This window comes from Aegilops tauschii, chromosome 4, assembly GCF_002575655.3.
Source record: "Aegilops tauschii subsp. strangulata cultivar AL8/78 chromosome 4, Aet v6.0, whole genome shotgun sequence".
Classification (NCBI taxonomy): domain Eukaryota; kingdom Viridiplantae; phylum Streptophyta; class Magnoliopsida; order Poales; family Poaceae; genus Aegilops; species Aegilops tauschii.
Window position 1 is genome coordinate 101,458,076 of NC_053038.3, and position 15,795 is coordinate 101,473,870.

General features: G+C 48.4%; 1 protein-coding gene across 1 annotated transcript; it reads left to right on the forward strand.

Moving 5' to 3' along the window:
* The first annotated feature begins 6,549 nt into the window (after positions 1 to 6,549).
* LOC109762993 (F-box protein KIB4) lies at positions 6,550 to 8,923 on the forward strand. The gene has a single exon (XM_020321867.4). It carries the CDS (start codon positions 7,296 to 7,298, stop codon positions 8,739 to 8,741), a length of 1,446 nt encoding a protein of 481 aa, XP_020177456.1. The 5' UTR covers positions 6,550 to 7,295; the 3' UTR covers positions 8,742 to 8,923.
* The last annotated feature ends 6,872 nt before the right edge of the window (positions 8,924 to 15,795 follow it).

Here is a 15,795-nt window from a genome sequence, read left to right on the forward strand (position 1 = left end):
GACACACCAAGATGAAGAAAATGAGGAAGTACACCAAGATGAACATCAACAACCTCCTTCTCCACCACGACAAGAGAACGACAACGCCAACAATGAAGAAGGCCAAGAAGAAAGACAAGATGATGAAGAAGATGTTCCATCCCGAACCAAGCAAAAGCTCTCACGAGTTCGAGCAAGAGTCTCAAGAGACCATCCCGTCGAACAAATCTACAATGATATCCAAACCGGGAGAATCACTCACTCTAAAACTCGTTTGGCTAAATTTTGTGAACATTATTCATTCATCTCTAGCATTGAACCTATGAAGGTTGAAGAAGCATTGGAAGATCCAGATTGGATAAACGCCATGCATGAAGAGCTACACAACTTCGAGAGAAATCAAGTGTGGACATTTGTCGAGAAGCCCGACAACAACCACAACATCATTGGTACCAAATGGGTGTTTTGCAACAAGCAAGATGAAGATGGACAAGTAGTTCGCAACAAAGCACGTCTCGTCGCCCAAGGCTACACTCAAGTCGAAGGTATGGACTACGGTGAGACATATGCCCCCGTTGCTAGACTTGAGTCCATCCGCATCTTACTTGCCTATGCTAATCACCATGATATCACCTCGTACCAAATGGACATTAAAAGTGCTTTTTTAAATGGTGAAATTGAGGAGGAAGTTTATGTTAAACAGCCTCCCGGCTTTGTCAATCCTAAGAAACCCGATCATGTTTACAAACTTCACAAGCTCTTTATCATCTTAAACAAGCTCCTAGAGCGTGGTGTAAATGCTTGACCAAGTTCCTTATTGAAAAAGACTTTGAAATTGGTAAAATAGATTCTACTCTTTTTACTAAAAGGGTTAATGGTGAATTATTTGTGTGCCAAATTTATGTTGATGATATAATATTTGGTTCGACTAACCCTCATTTTAGTGAGAAGTTTGGAAAGCTAATGTCGAAGAAGTTTGAGATGTCTATGATGAGTGAACTCAAATTCTTTCTTGGTTTGCAAATCAAGCAAACTGAGGAAGGTACCTTTGTCTCTCAAACAAAGTACACCAAGGACTTCTTCAAGAAGTTCAATATGCAAGAATGCAAAGGTATGAATACACCCATGCCTACTAGTGGACATCTTGATTTGACTAAGGACGGTGAACCGGTTGATCAAAAGGTTTACCGCTCTATGATTGGTTCATTACTATATCTATGTGCATCCCGTCCCGATATTATGCTAAGTGTGTGCATGTGTGCACGATATCAAGCGGCCCCTAAAGAATGTCATCTTAAGGCTGTGAAAAGGATAGTGAGATACTTAATACATACACCAAATTTTGGCATTTGGTATCCTAAGAGGTCTTCTTTTGATCTTGTTGGCTACTCCGATTCGGACTATGCCGGAGACAAGGTTGATGGAAAGTCCACTTCGGGTACTTGTCAATTTATTGGTAGATCTCTTGTGTCTTGGTCCTCCAAGAAACAAAACTCGGCATCCTTATCCACCGCCGAAGCGGAATACATTGCCGCTGGATCATGTTGTGCTCAGTTACTTTGGATGACCCAAACTCTTAAAGATTATGGGATATATGTGAAACATGTTCCATTGGTTTGTGACAATGAGAGTGCTATTAAGATTTCTCACAATCCCGTGCAACATTCTCGAACTAAGCATATTGAAGTTCGTCATCATTTCATTCGAGATCATGTTGCTAAAGGGGACATTGATATTAAGCATGTTCGTACCGATAAGCAATTGGCGGATATATTCACCAAACTGCTTGATGAGAAAGTCTTTTGCCGTTTGAGAGGTGAATTGAACATCATTGATGATTCAAACATGGAGTAGGAACTCCATTTGGATACATGCAAGGCATGAGCCTCTGTCTAATCCTGGACATTTCTTTCATGATACTATTCATATGTCTTGGATATACTTGCACCTGCTATCTAACCCTTGTAGGTACTTGGATGAATCTAAATCTATGAGATTGCAACTCACTCACATCTTGAGCAATCTGTACATCACCAAGTCTCTACAACATGGTGGTTGAAGACAAGGAAGCATGAAACTCTTCAACATATCCTTTGACAAATTCTATATATCAAATTTCATTTGGTATCAAATTTCATGATTGTCATTTTGGATACACAAGTGCTCTTGCAAAACTAACCCATGTAGGTAGATGAACTCACTTCCAAGTGGTGCTCCAAACTCTTGATAAGCTACATCAACCTTGAGGAACCCACACAAGTTCAACTACATGATCAAGATCAACACCACCACCCAAGGTATGTTATTCCATCTTAGAGAAGCTTTACCCCAGGATATGGGTCAAAGCAGCTCAACAAGATGTGAATACATCAAATGCTTAAACAAAAAATGGTAACCCCATTTTGAGCTTAAACGATGAGTATGACTAATGATCAAGTGCTCTCACTTGACTCCTTAATCAATATACTCTAACATAGTTGACTTTGTCACCGCCCATTTCTAGATGAAGTTCTCTAGTGTTTCTTCAAGTTTTTGCATTTGTCCTTTGCATATTTATTCCCCTTCTTCTATCAAAAAAAAACTTCATCTAGATTTTCTTTTATCTGTTTTGTTCTGCATTTTCTGCATCCAATTCGTTGCAAATCCTTCAGTTAATTCCTTGCAAATCCTTGTGAGATCTTATTTGCCTAGTGAGCTGAGGTGACAAGTGTTCTCTCTGTGTTGAACTCGGTCACACCGGTCTGTTGTTTTCGGTCAAACCGAACCATTTCGGTACCACCGAAGAATACAACTCGGTGTCGCCGATTTCACTACAAAGAAGACAATTTGCCACTTGTTTCTGTAGTTTTGTTCCAGCTCTACTCAATGATTCTTGTCCTCTACCAGCATCACTTTCTATATGCTGCTTTGCTCTATGACTCAAGGACCAAACCTAGTTTGACTCACACTCCAGAAGACCCCTTCTTGAAAATTGATGTCAAGGGGGAGAGAGAGATCACATCAAAGCTTAATCACTTCAACAGGGAGAGAGAGGAAGGGGGAGAGTTCTTCAACAGGGGGAGAGAGGAATCACTTTAAACAACCCCTTCAAGGTGCTTGGTGTTCAAGAGGAGAGAAGTCACATGTCTTTAAGAGGGGAAAGACATGTTAATGTTTGCTTGTTTGATTGCATTTGCTCTGATTTTCTGTTCCCTATCTTCTCCCAGTATCCCATACAAGATTCAGGGGGAGCAAGACATCTAAGGGAAGGAAATCTTTGAATTCATTGTATATCTTTACCTTTTGCGGACATGTCTATATCCAATAGAGTACCCAGTACTCACACTCTACATGTCATCCCAATCTTGGTACTCTTGTGGTTTGTTGTTCTTGCTCTGCTTAGTAGATGTTTCTGTGTTATCTAACCTTGTTTACTCAGGTTCATCTCCTCCTAAGCTAGCTCAAGACCACAAGGTAAGTATATGCATCACACTCATGTGCATGCGGATTTCTTGCTAATGTACATATTGTTTGCAAGAAGAATCATGAACATGAAGTTACACTTCATATCATTTGCTCTGATGCATATAGCCAAGATACATGTAATACATTGCCTGCTCTGTCATGATTATGCATTCACATGCTCTTACATTCCATATTGACATGATTGCATACATGTAGGGGGGGCCTATGCATGTTACATGTCTTTCCAAAGCTTTACTTGTTATTCTCTTTATCTTTATCTAAAGCTTTGATGTATGTTGTCATCAATTACCAAAAAGGGGGAGATTGAAAGCACAAGTGCTCCCTGGGTGATTTTGGTAATTAATGTCAACATATCTCTTGTTGGACTAATGTTTTCATCTAGTATATTTCAGACAAGTTCAACAAATGGAGTGGCATGGACTAGAGGATGTGGAACCCCTTCAAGATGATAAGGACACAGGATTGGCTCAAGCTCAAAGCTCAGGACTCTAAATTTTCTATTTTAGTGATCCAAGATCACATTGAGTCCATAGGAAAGCCAATACTATTAAAAGGGGATGAGGTGTTGCTTAATGGCTTGCTTGCTCAAAGTGCTTAGTGATATGCTCCAAAGCCCTCAACCACTTTCTCACATCCACATGTCCCAAACCAAAAGTCAAACTCGGCCCCATCGATTCTTTCTATCCGGCGCCACCGAGTTTTCTTGACATAGCCACTGCCAAAACCCTAATCAATCCGGTCTCACCGATGAGATCTCGGTCTCACCGAGATGGGCTTGCAAACTCTCTGTTGCCTATTGCAATAATTTCGGTCTCACCGAGATATGCAATCAGCCTCACCGAGTTTGCTTGGCCAACTCTCTGTTTCGCTTATTACCCAAATCGGTCCCACCGAGTTTGTGTAATCGGTCAAACCGAGATGAGGCTTTACCCTAACCCTAGCACATTGGTCCTACTGAGTTGATCATATCGGTCCCACCGAAATGCCTAACCGTCACATTATGAACTAAATCGGTCTGACCGAGTTTTCTGATTCGGTCCCATCGAGTTTGGTAAATTGTGTGTAACGGTTAAATTTTGTGTGGAGAGAGCCATCAGAACATGCCTACACTTCCAACATACATTTTCTGAGAGAGAACCACCTAGACTTGTGTTGAGGTTAAGATATTCCATTCCAACCACATAAATCTTGATCTCTAGCCTTCCCCAAGTTGCTTTCCACTCAAATCATCTTTCCACCAAATCCAATCCTATGAGAGAGAGTTGAGTGTTGGGGAGACTATCATTTAAAGCACAAGAGCAAGGAGTTCATCATCAACACACCGTCTATTACCTTTTGGAGAGTGGTGTCTCCTAGATTGGTTAGGTGTCACTTGGGAGCCTCCGTCAAGATTGTGGAGTTGAACCAAGGAGTTTGTACGGGCAAGGAGATCGCCTACTTCGTGAAGATCTACCCTAGTGAGGCAAGTCCTTCGTGGGCGATGGCCATGGTGGGATAGACAAGGTTGCTTCTTCGTGGACCCTTCGTGGGTGGAGCCCTCCGTGGACTCGCGCAACCGTTACCCTTCGTGGGTTGAAGTCTCCATCAACGTGGATGTACGATAGCACCACCTATCGGAACCACAGATAAAAAATCTCCGTGTCTCCAATTGCGTTTGCACACTCCAATCCCATCCCTTTACATTCTAGCAAATTGCATGCTTTACTTTCCGCTGCTCATATAGTCTTGTCATGCTTGCTTGATATGTATTGTGAATGTTTAAACATGTGCTAGAACTCCACCTCAACTCAAAGAATTTAAAAAGTGCCACTTTTCTTGCTTAGAGTCTATTCACCCCCCTCTAGACACCTCTTCACGATCCTTTCACCCGTCGCCCTGCAGCCGTTTGATCGAGCGTGCGGGAACCATCCGATTCCCCTCTCCCACATCATCAGCGTCTTCCTCCCCTTCAGATCTGTTGCGCGCGGTGCCCCGGCCTCGGCCACCGTGTGCGTGTGCTCCGGCGAGACGTGAAAGCACCCGCGTCCTCTCCCCCGTCGCCGCTGCTCATCGCAGCACCCCGCGCCCTCTCCCCTCGCCGTTCGCCGCTTGTCGTCGCCGCCACTCATGCGCGCACATAATTGTCTCTGGTTGAAGCTTTCTTAACCTCCGGATGAAACTTTTCCTCGCCGGTTGAAGCCTTTTCCGCCGCTGCCGCTTGCCCATTCGCCGGTGCTGCCCATCCCCTCACCCCTTTCCCCTCTCCCTCATCTCCACTCCAGAATCAATGGCGACGCCCCCATGGTTCGCATTCAAAACATGAAAAAAAGAATGGACATTGTTGCAGCAAAAATAAAAATGCCGGTTGTAGCAAAAATTGAAGCTCGTTCCAGCAAACTAGAAGGCCGGTGGTAGCAAAACTTTAAAAAAATTGGCGTTGTCCCAACAAAACCAGAAATCGATGGTAGCAAAAAACATTGATGGTTCCGGCAAAATATATTATGGTGGTAGCAGAAATGAAAATTGGGCGTGGTTCCAACAAAACCAAAAAAAATCGATGGTAGCAAAAGTTATTGATGGTTCCAGCAAAACAAATTACGGTGGTAGCAAAATTAGGCGCTGGTCCAGGCACCTGGTCACCGCGGTTGTAGGACTGGTTCGGTTGCGGTCGCCCACCCCGTTGTCTGCCCGCGGACGTGGTCACCGACCTGTGGCGGCTCCTCCGTCCACCGGTTGCAGCTCCCAGCGAGGCCGGTTGCAACTCATCCCGTCCACCAGGTGTAGCTCCACCGCGTACTTCCTCCTCCGTCCACCGCCGACCCGTGGTCCATCAGACGGGGGCGTCGGGGAGCATGAATGGGAGGCCCGACGAGCTCTAAAGATAAAAGGAGAAAAACCTCGTCGGAAAGAGGTGAAGAGAGGCAGGGGATGCCTCGTCGGTGGTGGCTCGCCGGAGAAAACCACGGCACTGGCCGGAGCCAGGCACATGGAGAGAGGCGAGTGGGGGATGGATATGCGCAAGAGAATGGAGAGAGACGAGGAGGGGTAAAAGGATAAGAAGGAAGTGGCTGGGAACGGGTGCGTGCAGACCCCTGTTACCGCGTGGCACATACGTGATCGCTCGCGACCGGCGGAAAAGTTCGACCGGCGCACCGGTTCGAAACGTTTCCCTAATTTAGCACTAAAATGAATTTTTATGCCAAGTTCTAACACTATCGGTGAAATTGACTCAATCTATCGGTCGGTCGCGCGAAAGTTTTCAAATCAAAAAAAAAAGAAAAGAAAAAGGAATCGTTCGCTCGCGCGGAGCACACAGTGCTCGGTCGCATAACTGACGCCCTCTCCGCTCACCTCTGCAAAGGCGACCTGCCCCCACAACGCCGCCGCCTGCGACGAAGACGGCGGAGCCAAGCACCTTCTCGCCGCCACCTTCCACTGCTAATACCACCCCGCCTCCTGCATCCCATTTACCGCCGCCGACGAAGCCCAAGCTCGCCGGCGCTACCTTCTGCCTTCTCGCGGATCCTGGGACGGCCGAGCCGTCGGGCTACACTGCGGCGGGCAATTAGTTGGTTCTCCTCTCCCGTCGTTGGGGGGCATCCGTCCGAGGCGCAGTGGAGCAATCGACGGGAGCCCTTGCGGTAATTGCTCGGATTCGAATTCCAGATCTTTTCGGAGTTTCTACGGCAACAATCCTCGCTGGATCCGGACTCCCTTCTTCTAATCGGATCACAGGTGAGGCCTCGGCTCGTTTGGATATAAGTGAGCCAGCCCTCGGTGTGCTTCTTCTCAGATTAGATACAAGCCAAGTCCAATTGGTTTGCCGCTGAAGCAACTCTTCTCCAACAAGTCCTGCTTTTGCAATTGCTCCAATGGAGGTCTGTAGCGTAGCCAGGATAACGAGCTTTGCACAATTTGGCCTGAAAATTTTGCCTAAGCTCCTGGCTCTTTCTCCCGGTTCATTGGGGAAATTCAGAAAGGTCTCACCAGCGATGGAAACTGAAACTGTGTTGAGAAAACTGCCGGAGCTGCTGCAGGATGTATTGAGAAAGGTCTCACCACACATGGAAACTGAAACTGTGGTGAGAAATTTGCCGGAGCTGCCGCAGGATGTATTGATGGACATATTTTCACTCCTGGAGATACCTGACCTCATGCGTGCGGCCACTGTCAGCTCCTCCTGGCGCTCCGCGTATACCAGCATCTGCAGCCAGCTTGAGCAGTACAAACGGCCTCAGACGCCTTGCCTCCTCTACACCTCTGAATCTGCTGGTGAGAACGTAGCTTGTCTCTACAGCCTCGCGGAGAAGAGGGTCTACAATTTAACTCTCCCGGATCCACCCATCCGCAGCAGGTATCTTCTTGGGTCATCGCATGGTTGGCTAGTTACCGCGGATGACAAGTCTGAGCTACACCTTATCAATCCGATCACTGGCCAACAGATTGCTCTCCCGTCGGTGGTCACCATTGGTTATGTAGAGCCAATCTTTGACAATGCAGGCACAGTTATTATGTATAAATTACGACAGCAACTTTACGATCCGGACTTAGACCCCGAAATGGTTGGTCCCAAAATGTTCCCCCATGCTCCCGACAAGCTTCGTGACCATGTCTACATCAGGGTATTTATCTTTCTGGATCCGTCCACAGGAAGCTACATTGTGGTTCTCATCCATGGTCCAAGATGTCAGCTTTCGTTTGCAAGGGTAGGAGATTGTAAGTGGACCTTGCTGACGCCGGATTGGGACTATGATCAATGCATCTACATGGATGGTCTATTGTATGCATCCACAAGAGCCGGAAGAATGGATGCTTTTGACATCACTGGTCCTACCGCCACGAGGAATATAATTGCAGATGAGATTGCCATTTACAGTTCTGAGTACAGGGGGGAATTCTACCTTCTTCAGGCTCCATGGGGTGATCTGCTGCAAGTTTGCAGGAAGGCTGAACTCATAGATGTGGGCTATGAGGAGCTCATAGTTAAAACTAATAAAGTCTTGTTACACAAAGTCGATATGGAAGCACAAGAGCTTGTGGAAATAAATAGCTTGCATCATAACGTGTTGTTTCTTGGGCGTAACCAGTCTATATGCCTTATTGCTGAAGAATATCCGCAACTGAAGGCAAATTGTGTCTATTTCGCAGATGATGAGCAACATAATTGGATGTATAAGACGAATCCCCGGGATATAGGTGTTCTCAACCTTGAAGATGATAGTAGGGAGGAAATTGTGTCCCCGCTTTGGTCCAGCTGGCCAAGTCCCATATGGATAACACCCAGTCTTACAGTGATGAACCTGTCATTGTACAAATAGGTAGCTTTTTTTAATTATGTACCTTGATTATGGGGTCTGTCGACCAAATTTGCCACTCTTTTGCGGGCAGATGCTATGACAACGGAAGCATGTTCCGTTTATCTCTTTTTTCCATACATTGTTTGCTGTATCTGATGAAACTATGGCCGAAAAATAAATATTAGGAATGGAAATGGTGCTCTACAACAATTCCGTTTTCTGCTCTCACATTTCTTTCCTATTCACATGCATATTCTGGCTGAATATTGTTTGTTTGATACCCCCCCCCCCCCCCCCCCACTATAACTGAAAGTACGATTTGCGTACTCTCGGAAAAAATAATAACCGGAAGTACAAGCCACGTAGTAACCGTCCAGTAGCATGGTCTATTATTTTCTTCTGTATGATATACTATGTATTTCTGATGCTTTCATTGTGTCTGTATCATTTATTTAATTGGAATGTTCTTCATTAACTAGCCATTGAAGGTGACATCATTTTCTGATTATTATCGGCACATGTTGTCAGTGGAATTGCTTATCCCTGTCCATGGTTCAAGATAACTGAAGATTTTATTTGAATGGTATAAGTAAATTACACTCTTCTCATGGGCTACTTGATACGGTTCTTTCATGATTTGGCAAGCATTTCGGCTGAGTTACTTTGAAAAAGAGGAAGATTGCCACTCGAAACAGTTTAGAATCTTTAATTTACACCGAACGGTACTGTGGTCGGCATGTTTGTCGGCATACTCATGGAACCATCACGGTTTCCTTATGAGGTGAAGACGTGTTAGCCGTACAGCGTGCCTCTGGTATGTACCCCCTCCCGAACAACCTGAACTCCACAGCTTCTTATGTAGGTATGATTACCAGTGCTAATTCACTATTTATTTAGCTGGTGTATTTTTGTTATCCTTGTATATAATGCAATTTTATGTTCCCTGTAAGGCATGTGCATGTCTTGGCAAATTGTAGCATAGGACATAAGCATAAACACTTGCGCAACTGGTGGAACAACTCCAAATGTTTTCCCTTCAAATTAGCCCAGAAACTAATTTTATGCAATTCTTAGTATTACCTTCACAATTTTATTGATCCACTGGTTTTCGTTTGAGACTTTAAGACCTTGTTGAACCTATTTATTTATTTAATAAGTTGGCCGTATGCATCGTTCTGATGCAGAGGCCGGAGAGTCCCTTTTTCGAAAAAAAAGTGTATAATGGAAAGCTCCAGATTTTAAAGGTATCTTAATGGTAGAGAAGAATCTGTTAATCGGTGAGAGGGAATTGCAGAACCCTGAAGCGACAGTCATCAAGCCAATCTCATGCTCAACGGGGAACCAATATTCCACTACAATTTCAAGTTGGCGTAGTCTGCCAAAAAAATAGGAAAGAAACTGTTGGCGCCAGATTCCAAGGCGCTTAGCCAGCTATGAATCTGATCTCACGTTGAGGTTGAACAAGGGGCCACGACAGTCAAACATCAACCCATGCCTCGCATTGTAGGTAATCTATATCTTAAAATTGAAATCTACAGGGATCACAACTAATGATCTGAATGATCATTTCTCGGGAATGATGGTTTGGTTCGACCTGACTTTTGTATGGGACATCTGAATATCATAATGTACGCTAGTGAAAAAGTACCCCTGCTTATGAATCAACGTGATTGCGTTGACGTGGGTTTACACAATTCATATCTTCTGCTGTTGAGTACTCCCTCCATTTTTATATACAAGGTCACAAACCCATATTACAGGTACCAAGGCAAAAGTTAATGACTTCTAAGTCATTGTTGCAAGTCCGCTTGTTTCCTTATTTGCCGTGTAAAATTAATGTGTATTCTTCTCTTTTATGCACATCAATCCAATGCTTCCACTCCCGCATGCATGCAAGGGATAATTAATGTCCTCCTTTACTAGTACTCCATCTCTCTCAGTTTACAGGGCGTGCGCGTACCTCTAGGTCCTCAATTTGACCAACCTAATACAAGTCATATATTATAAAAAATATACCAATATAAACTTCAGATGTTCTATTTTCAAACCGTATAATTTTTGTGTTATATAGTTTATATTAGGGTGATAAAATTTGCAACCTAGGTATACGCGCAGGACTTGTAAACTGAAACGGAGGTAGTACTACGAGGTAAACATCATTAATATTGCATCGATTAGTGTTAGTGGCCTTGTATATCTGCAAATTGTTATTTTGACAGTGGCCTTGTATATAAAAAGGAGGGAGTATGTGTTTTGTACTGTACGTGTATTGGAGTTGTGACCCACCTCCTAGTCTTGTATAGTTGAGGTAGAGGCCTTTCATTGTATTATATATGTGTGCACCAGCATCACAATCAATACATCGTATTGCAAATTATCTATCTACATGATATCATCCGCTCCGGTCTAACCCTAGGGTCAGCCGCCGCCGCAGCCGTCGCCGCGCCTCCCCGCGCCGCCGCCACGCCCCTCCACCTACTAACCCGCGCCGCCGCTGCCAGTGCTTTGCTTCCGCACCCCGCGCGCCTCGTGCCGCTTCTTTCGTCAGCCGCGACCGCAGCCGCCGCGTTGACCCATCGCTCGCTAGCCACGCGCGCCTCGTGCCGCTCCTTCGCTCCCGCTAGCCAGCCGCCCCCACGCTACTCTTCCATCTCGCGCCGCCGCTCCGCCAGCCGCGCCATCTCCCGCTGCAGCCGCGCCCCGCCGCTGCTGCTACCTCAACTCCCAACCCTAACCCTAGTCGCTATCCCGCACGCCGCCGCCATGTCGTGGCCCTCCTCCCCCGGCTCCTCCACCACTCACTCGTTCAAGCCGTTCGCTGGTCCCGAGCCCTCCTCCGCCGCCATCCGTGACCTCAATATTGAGGCCCGGGTCCCTATCCGTCTCGACAGCTCCAGCATGTTGTACTACGCGTGGAAGACCTACTTCAACCTCGTCTTCCGCGAGTACTATCTCACCGAGCATATCGACTGTTTCGTGGACAACGCGTACATGCGCGGCGACCCGGAGTGGTCCGCCATCGAGGTCATGATCATCCGTTGGTTCTACCAGACGGTCTCGAAGGACATCTTCCACACGGTCGTCGCCGAGGACGACGACGCCTGCACCGTGTGGGCCAAGATCAACGCGCTCTTCACCAACAACAAACTCCAATGCCTTGTTTTCTTGCAGCAGGAGTTCTTCGGCTGTCACCAGGACAACTCCACCATCGACGAGTACTGCTTGAGGCTCAAGATGCTCGCCGACGAGCTTCGTGACATCGGCGCTAAGGTCTCTGACGACCTCATGCTGAGCACCCTCACCGCGGGCTTAATGAGGACTTCGGCAACGCGGCGTCCAACCTTGCCCTGCTGCCGCAACCCACCTTCCAGCGCGTCGTCGCGTACCTCAAACTTGAGGAGCGCCGGATGACGAAGCTGAAGCAGCGGGTCCAGCACACCGCTCTCGCCGCCGGTACCACCCACGGCGGCCCTGCTCCTCCGGCCGCCCCCGCCAGTCCGTGCCGCCAGCACCCGCCGGCTACTACCCACTGCCGCCCGCTCCGACCGCCCCCCCAGCGCCTCCCCAGCAGCCGCAAGGTGGCGGGGGCCAGCGCAACCGGTGGGGTGGTGGGGGCCACCGCCAGCAGCAGCTGCAGCAGCAGGCCCAGGGCATAGGGAGGCGCCCCACTTCCAGCAGCCGCCTCCTCCGTGGGCCGCCGGGCAGAACCAGTGGATGGGCGTCGTCCACGCCTATCACATGCCCGTCCCGCGGGCTCCTGCACCGGGTCTCCTTGGCCCGCGTCCAGCGGGCCACCAGGCGTTCGTCGCTGCCCCCTACCAGCCCTACGGTGCCCCGCTCGCGCCGCCACCCCTCGGTGGTTACGGCGCGCCCACCCAGGCGCCGCCCTATGGAGGCCAGCTGCCGCCGCTGGCACCTGCACCGTGGGACCCTGCCGTCCTGGCCGCCCTACACTCGGCGCCGTCGCCGAGCAACTATGGCGGTGGAGGCGACTGGTGCATGGACTCGGGTGCTACTGCGCACATGACAGCTCATCCCGGTAACCTTTCCTCCTCCACTCCAGTTCACACTCCCACTCGCATCACTGTTGGCAACGGTTCCTCTTTACCTATCACCCATGTCGGTAGCACTAGTTTTCCTTCCAGTTCCACACCTATCACTATGTCTAACGTTCTTGTTTCACCTGATTTAGTCACTAGCCTAGTCTCTGTTCGTCGTCTTACTCGTGAGAATCCTCTTACTGCTGAATTTGACGGTGTTGGTTTTTCTGTGAAGGACGCCCGTACCCGGATGGTGCTTCACCGATGTGATAGCCCTGACGAGCTTTATCCTGTGCACGCCGGCGCCTCCATTCCCACACCCGTCGCTCTCTCCGCCGGCGTCGACCTTTGGCATGCTCGCTTGGGCCACCCCAACCCCGCCGTTTTGCGTCAGATCCTTAGGAGTTTTTCTTTCTCATGTAATAAGCTCGACGAGCATAGTTGTGAGGCTTGTCGTTTGGGCAAGCACGTGCGTCTTCCCTTTAGTGCGTCTACTTCAGTTTCCACTTTTCCGTTTCAGTTGATTCATAGTGATGTTTGGACGTCTCCCGTTGCGAGTAACATGGGTTATCTATAATATTTGGTGATTTTAGATGATTATTCTCATTATGTGTGGGCTTTTCCTCTTCGTCGTAAATCCGATGCTTTAGCCACACTCACCGCCTTTTATTCCTATGTCACCACTCAGTTCAGTCGCCCCATACTTGCACTCCAAACTGATAACGGAAGAGTTTGACAACGTCGCTCTCCGCTCACTTCTCGCCTCTCACGGCACCACCTTCCGTCTGACTTGCCCCTACACTTCACAGCAGAACGGCCGCGCCGAGCGCATTCTCCGCACTCTTAATGACTGCGTTCGCACGTTGCTCTTTCACGCTAACGTGCCCGCTCGGCTCTGGCCCGATGCCCTCGCCACCGCCTCTCTCTTAGTCAACATTCGTCTGTGTCATCCCCGATGGAACTACGCCCCTCACCACCTTCTTTTCGGTACACCACCGTCCTATGATGGTCTTTGCATATTTGGGTGTCTATGTTATCCTAGCACCGCGTCTACCACGCCACACAAGCTTGCACCTCGCTATGTCCCATGCATCTTCCTTGGCTACCCTCCCAACACCAAAGGTTACCGGTGCTATGATCCTGTCACTCATCGTGTGTACACCTCGAGCACGTGTACTTCGTCGAGACGTTGTTTCCTTTTTTCAGGTTCCTCCGGCACTGGCTCCTTCGGCTCCGCCCCCCGCGCCCCCTACCTGGTGCGATGCGCGGCGGGACCCCCCGGCCCGGCGCCTTCTGCCGCCCCCTCCCGGGTTCTCGACTCCCTCACCCGAGGTTGAGTCCGAGCGGGCCCCCGGGTCCCCGGCTCCCTCGCACTAGGTCGAGCCAGCGGGCACCCCACCCGCCACCCCGGCCGGCGCCGCCACTCCTGCGACGGGCTCGACCTCGCCCGTCGCCTCCTCCGCGGCTGGCTCGGCTGGCGTCGTCGCGGCTCCTGATGTCGCGGCCCCTGCCGCCCTCGTCGGCCCGGTCACCCGTGCCCGTGCAGGGGTGCATCGGCCGAGCACGCGCTACTCCTCCGACGAGTAGGCCGACCTCGTGGCCTACTCGGATGCCGACTGGGCTGGCTGCCCCGACACGCGACGCTCTACGTCAGGCTACTGCGTCTACCTTGGGCCCTCGTTGATCTCCTGGTCATCGAAGCGGCAGCCCATGGCCTCCCGCTCCAGCGCCGAGGCAGAGTATTGCGCCGTGGCTAATGCCGTGGCCGAATGCTCTTGGATACGTCAGCTGCTCCAGGAGTTGCTTTGTGATGTTCACAAGGCCACTCTTGTCTACTGCGATAACGTCAGCGCGGTCTACCTCTCCACCAACCCGGTGCACCATCGACGGACGAAGCATATTGAGCTCGATATTCACTTCGTGCGCGAGCAGGTTGCCCTTGGACGTGTTCGGGTTCTCCACGTGCCGACGACGCAACAGTTTGCTGATGTGATGACTAAGGGATTGCCTACTCCCGTCTTCGAGGAGTTTCGGTCCGTCTCTGTGTCTCCGGCGACGCTTTGACTGCGGGGGGTGTTGAGTATGTATTTTGTACTGCACGTGTATTGGAGTTGTGGCCCACCTCCTAGTCTTGTATAGTTGAGGTAGAGGCCTTCCCTTGTATTATATATGCGTGCACCAGCACCCCAATCAATACATCGTATTGCAAATTATCTGTCTACATCTGCGATCTTGTAAAACAGCCTCCTTATACTTGGACTAACAAGAGGTTTTCAGCACTTATAAAAGATTGGATAGATGTCTAGTAAATATTGAATCGTGTGCTGTTCATCGAAATACTACACTCTATAATAGTATAATTTTTTTATCGATTCCCACTTAGACATGACATGGGGCATTGTGCAGGTTCAAGCCACATATGCGCAGAATTTGCTCTACCAAGAACGCTTATGCCTTGGTGATACAGGTGTATGAAAGATGTTGAGCATCAGCAGTAACAAACCTCTTAGATCTTGATGATGCTGTTGGGGAAAACAAGCGAATACACTGGCATGGTGTGTCTATACCACTACCAGAAATGGCGTGTCTTTTCTAACTGCAAGCGTAGGCAAGCTGTTGCATGTGCCAAATGCTGTTCGATCGAAGGCTGGCAAGAAGAGGGATTTTATTTGAAGACTGATGCTTTTTAGTTCTTATGATAGGTCAAGTCTAGTTGAGAGACATTATGTAAGGGCCAGATCATTCTGGCTGGTTCTGAATTTACATTCGGACCCTGCATCTGTATTTTGTTTGTCTTGAAAACAGACCCAAATACAATGAGGTTTTAACTAATGCAGATTTTCATCAGTACATTTTCATCGCAGAGGGTAGCATAAGGTCCAAAAACACACAAACCAGGAAACCATCACAAAGACAATGTGCTATTTCTATTTCTGTTTGTATACCAGCAGCCACTCATTTTCTTTTTGTCTGTGGCTGCTGCATAATATCATTTGTAGGATTTGCCACTATTGTTCGTATTCTGAATGTAAAGG

Bases quoted from the DNA above. Each gene is read 5' to 3' on its own strand.
- LOC109762993 (XM_020321867.4), top strand. From the start codon at position 7,296: ATGGAGGTCTGTAGCGTAGCCAGGATAACGAGCTTTGCACAATTTGGC.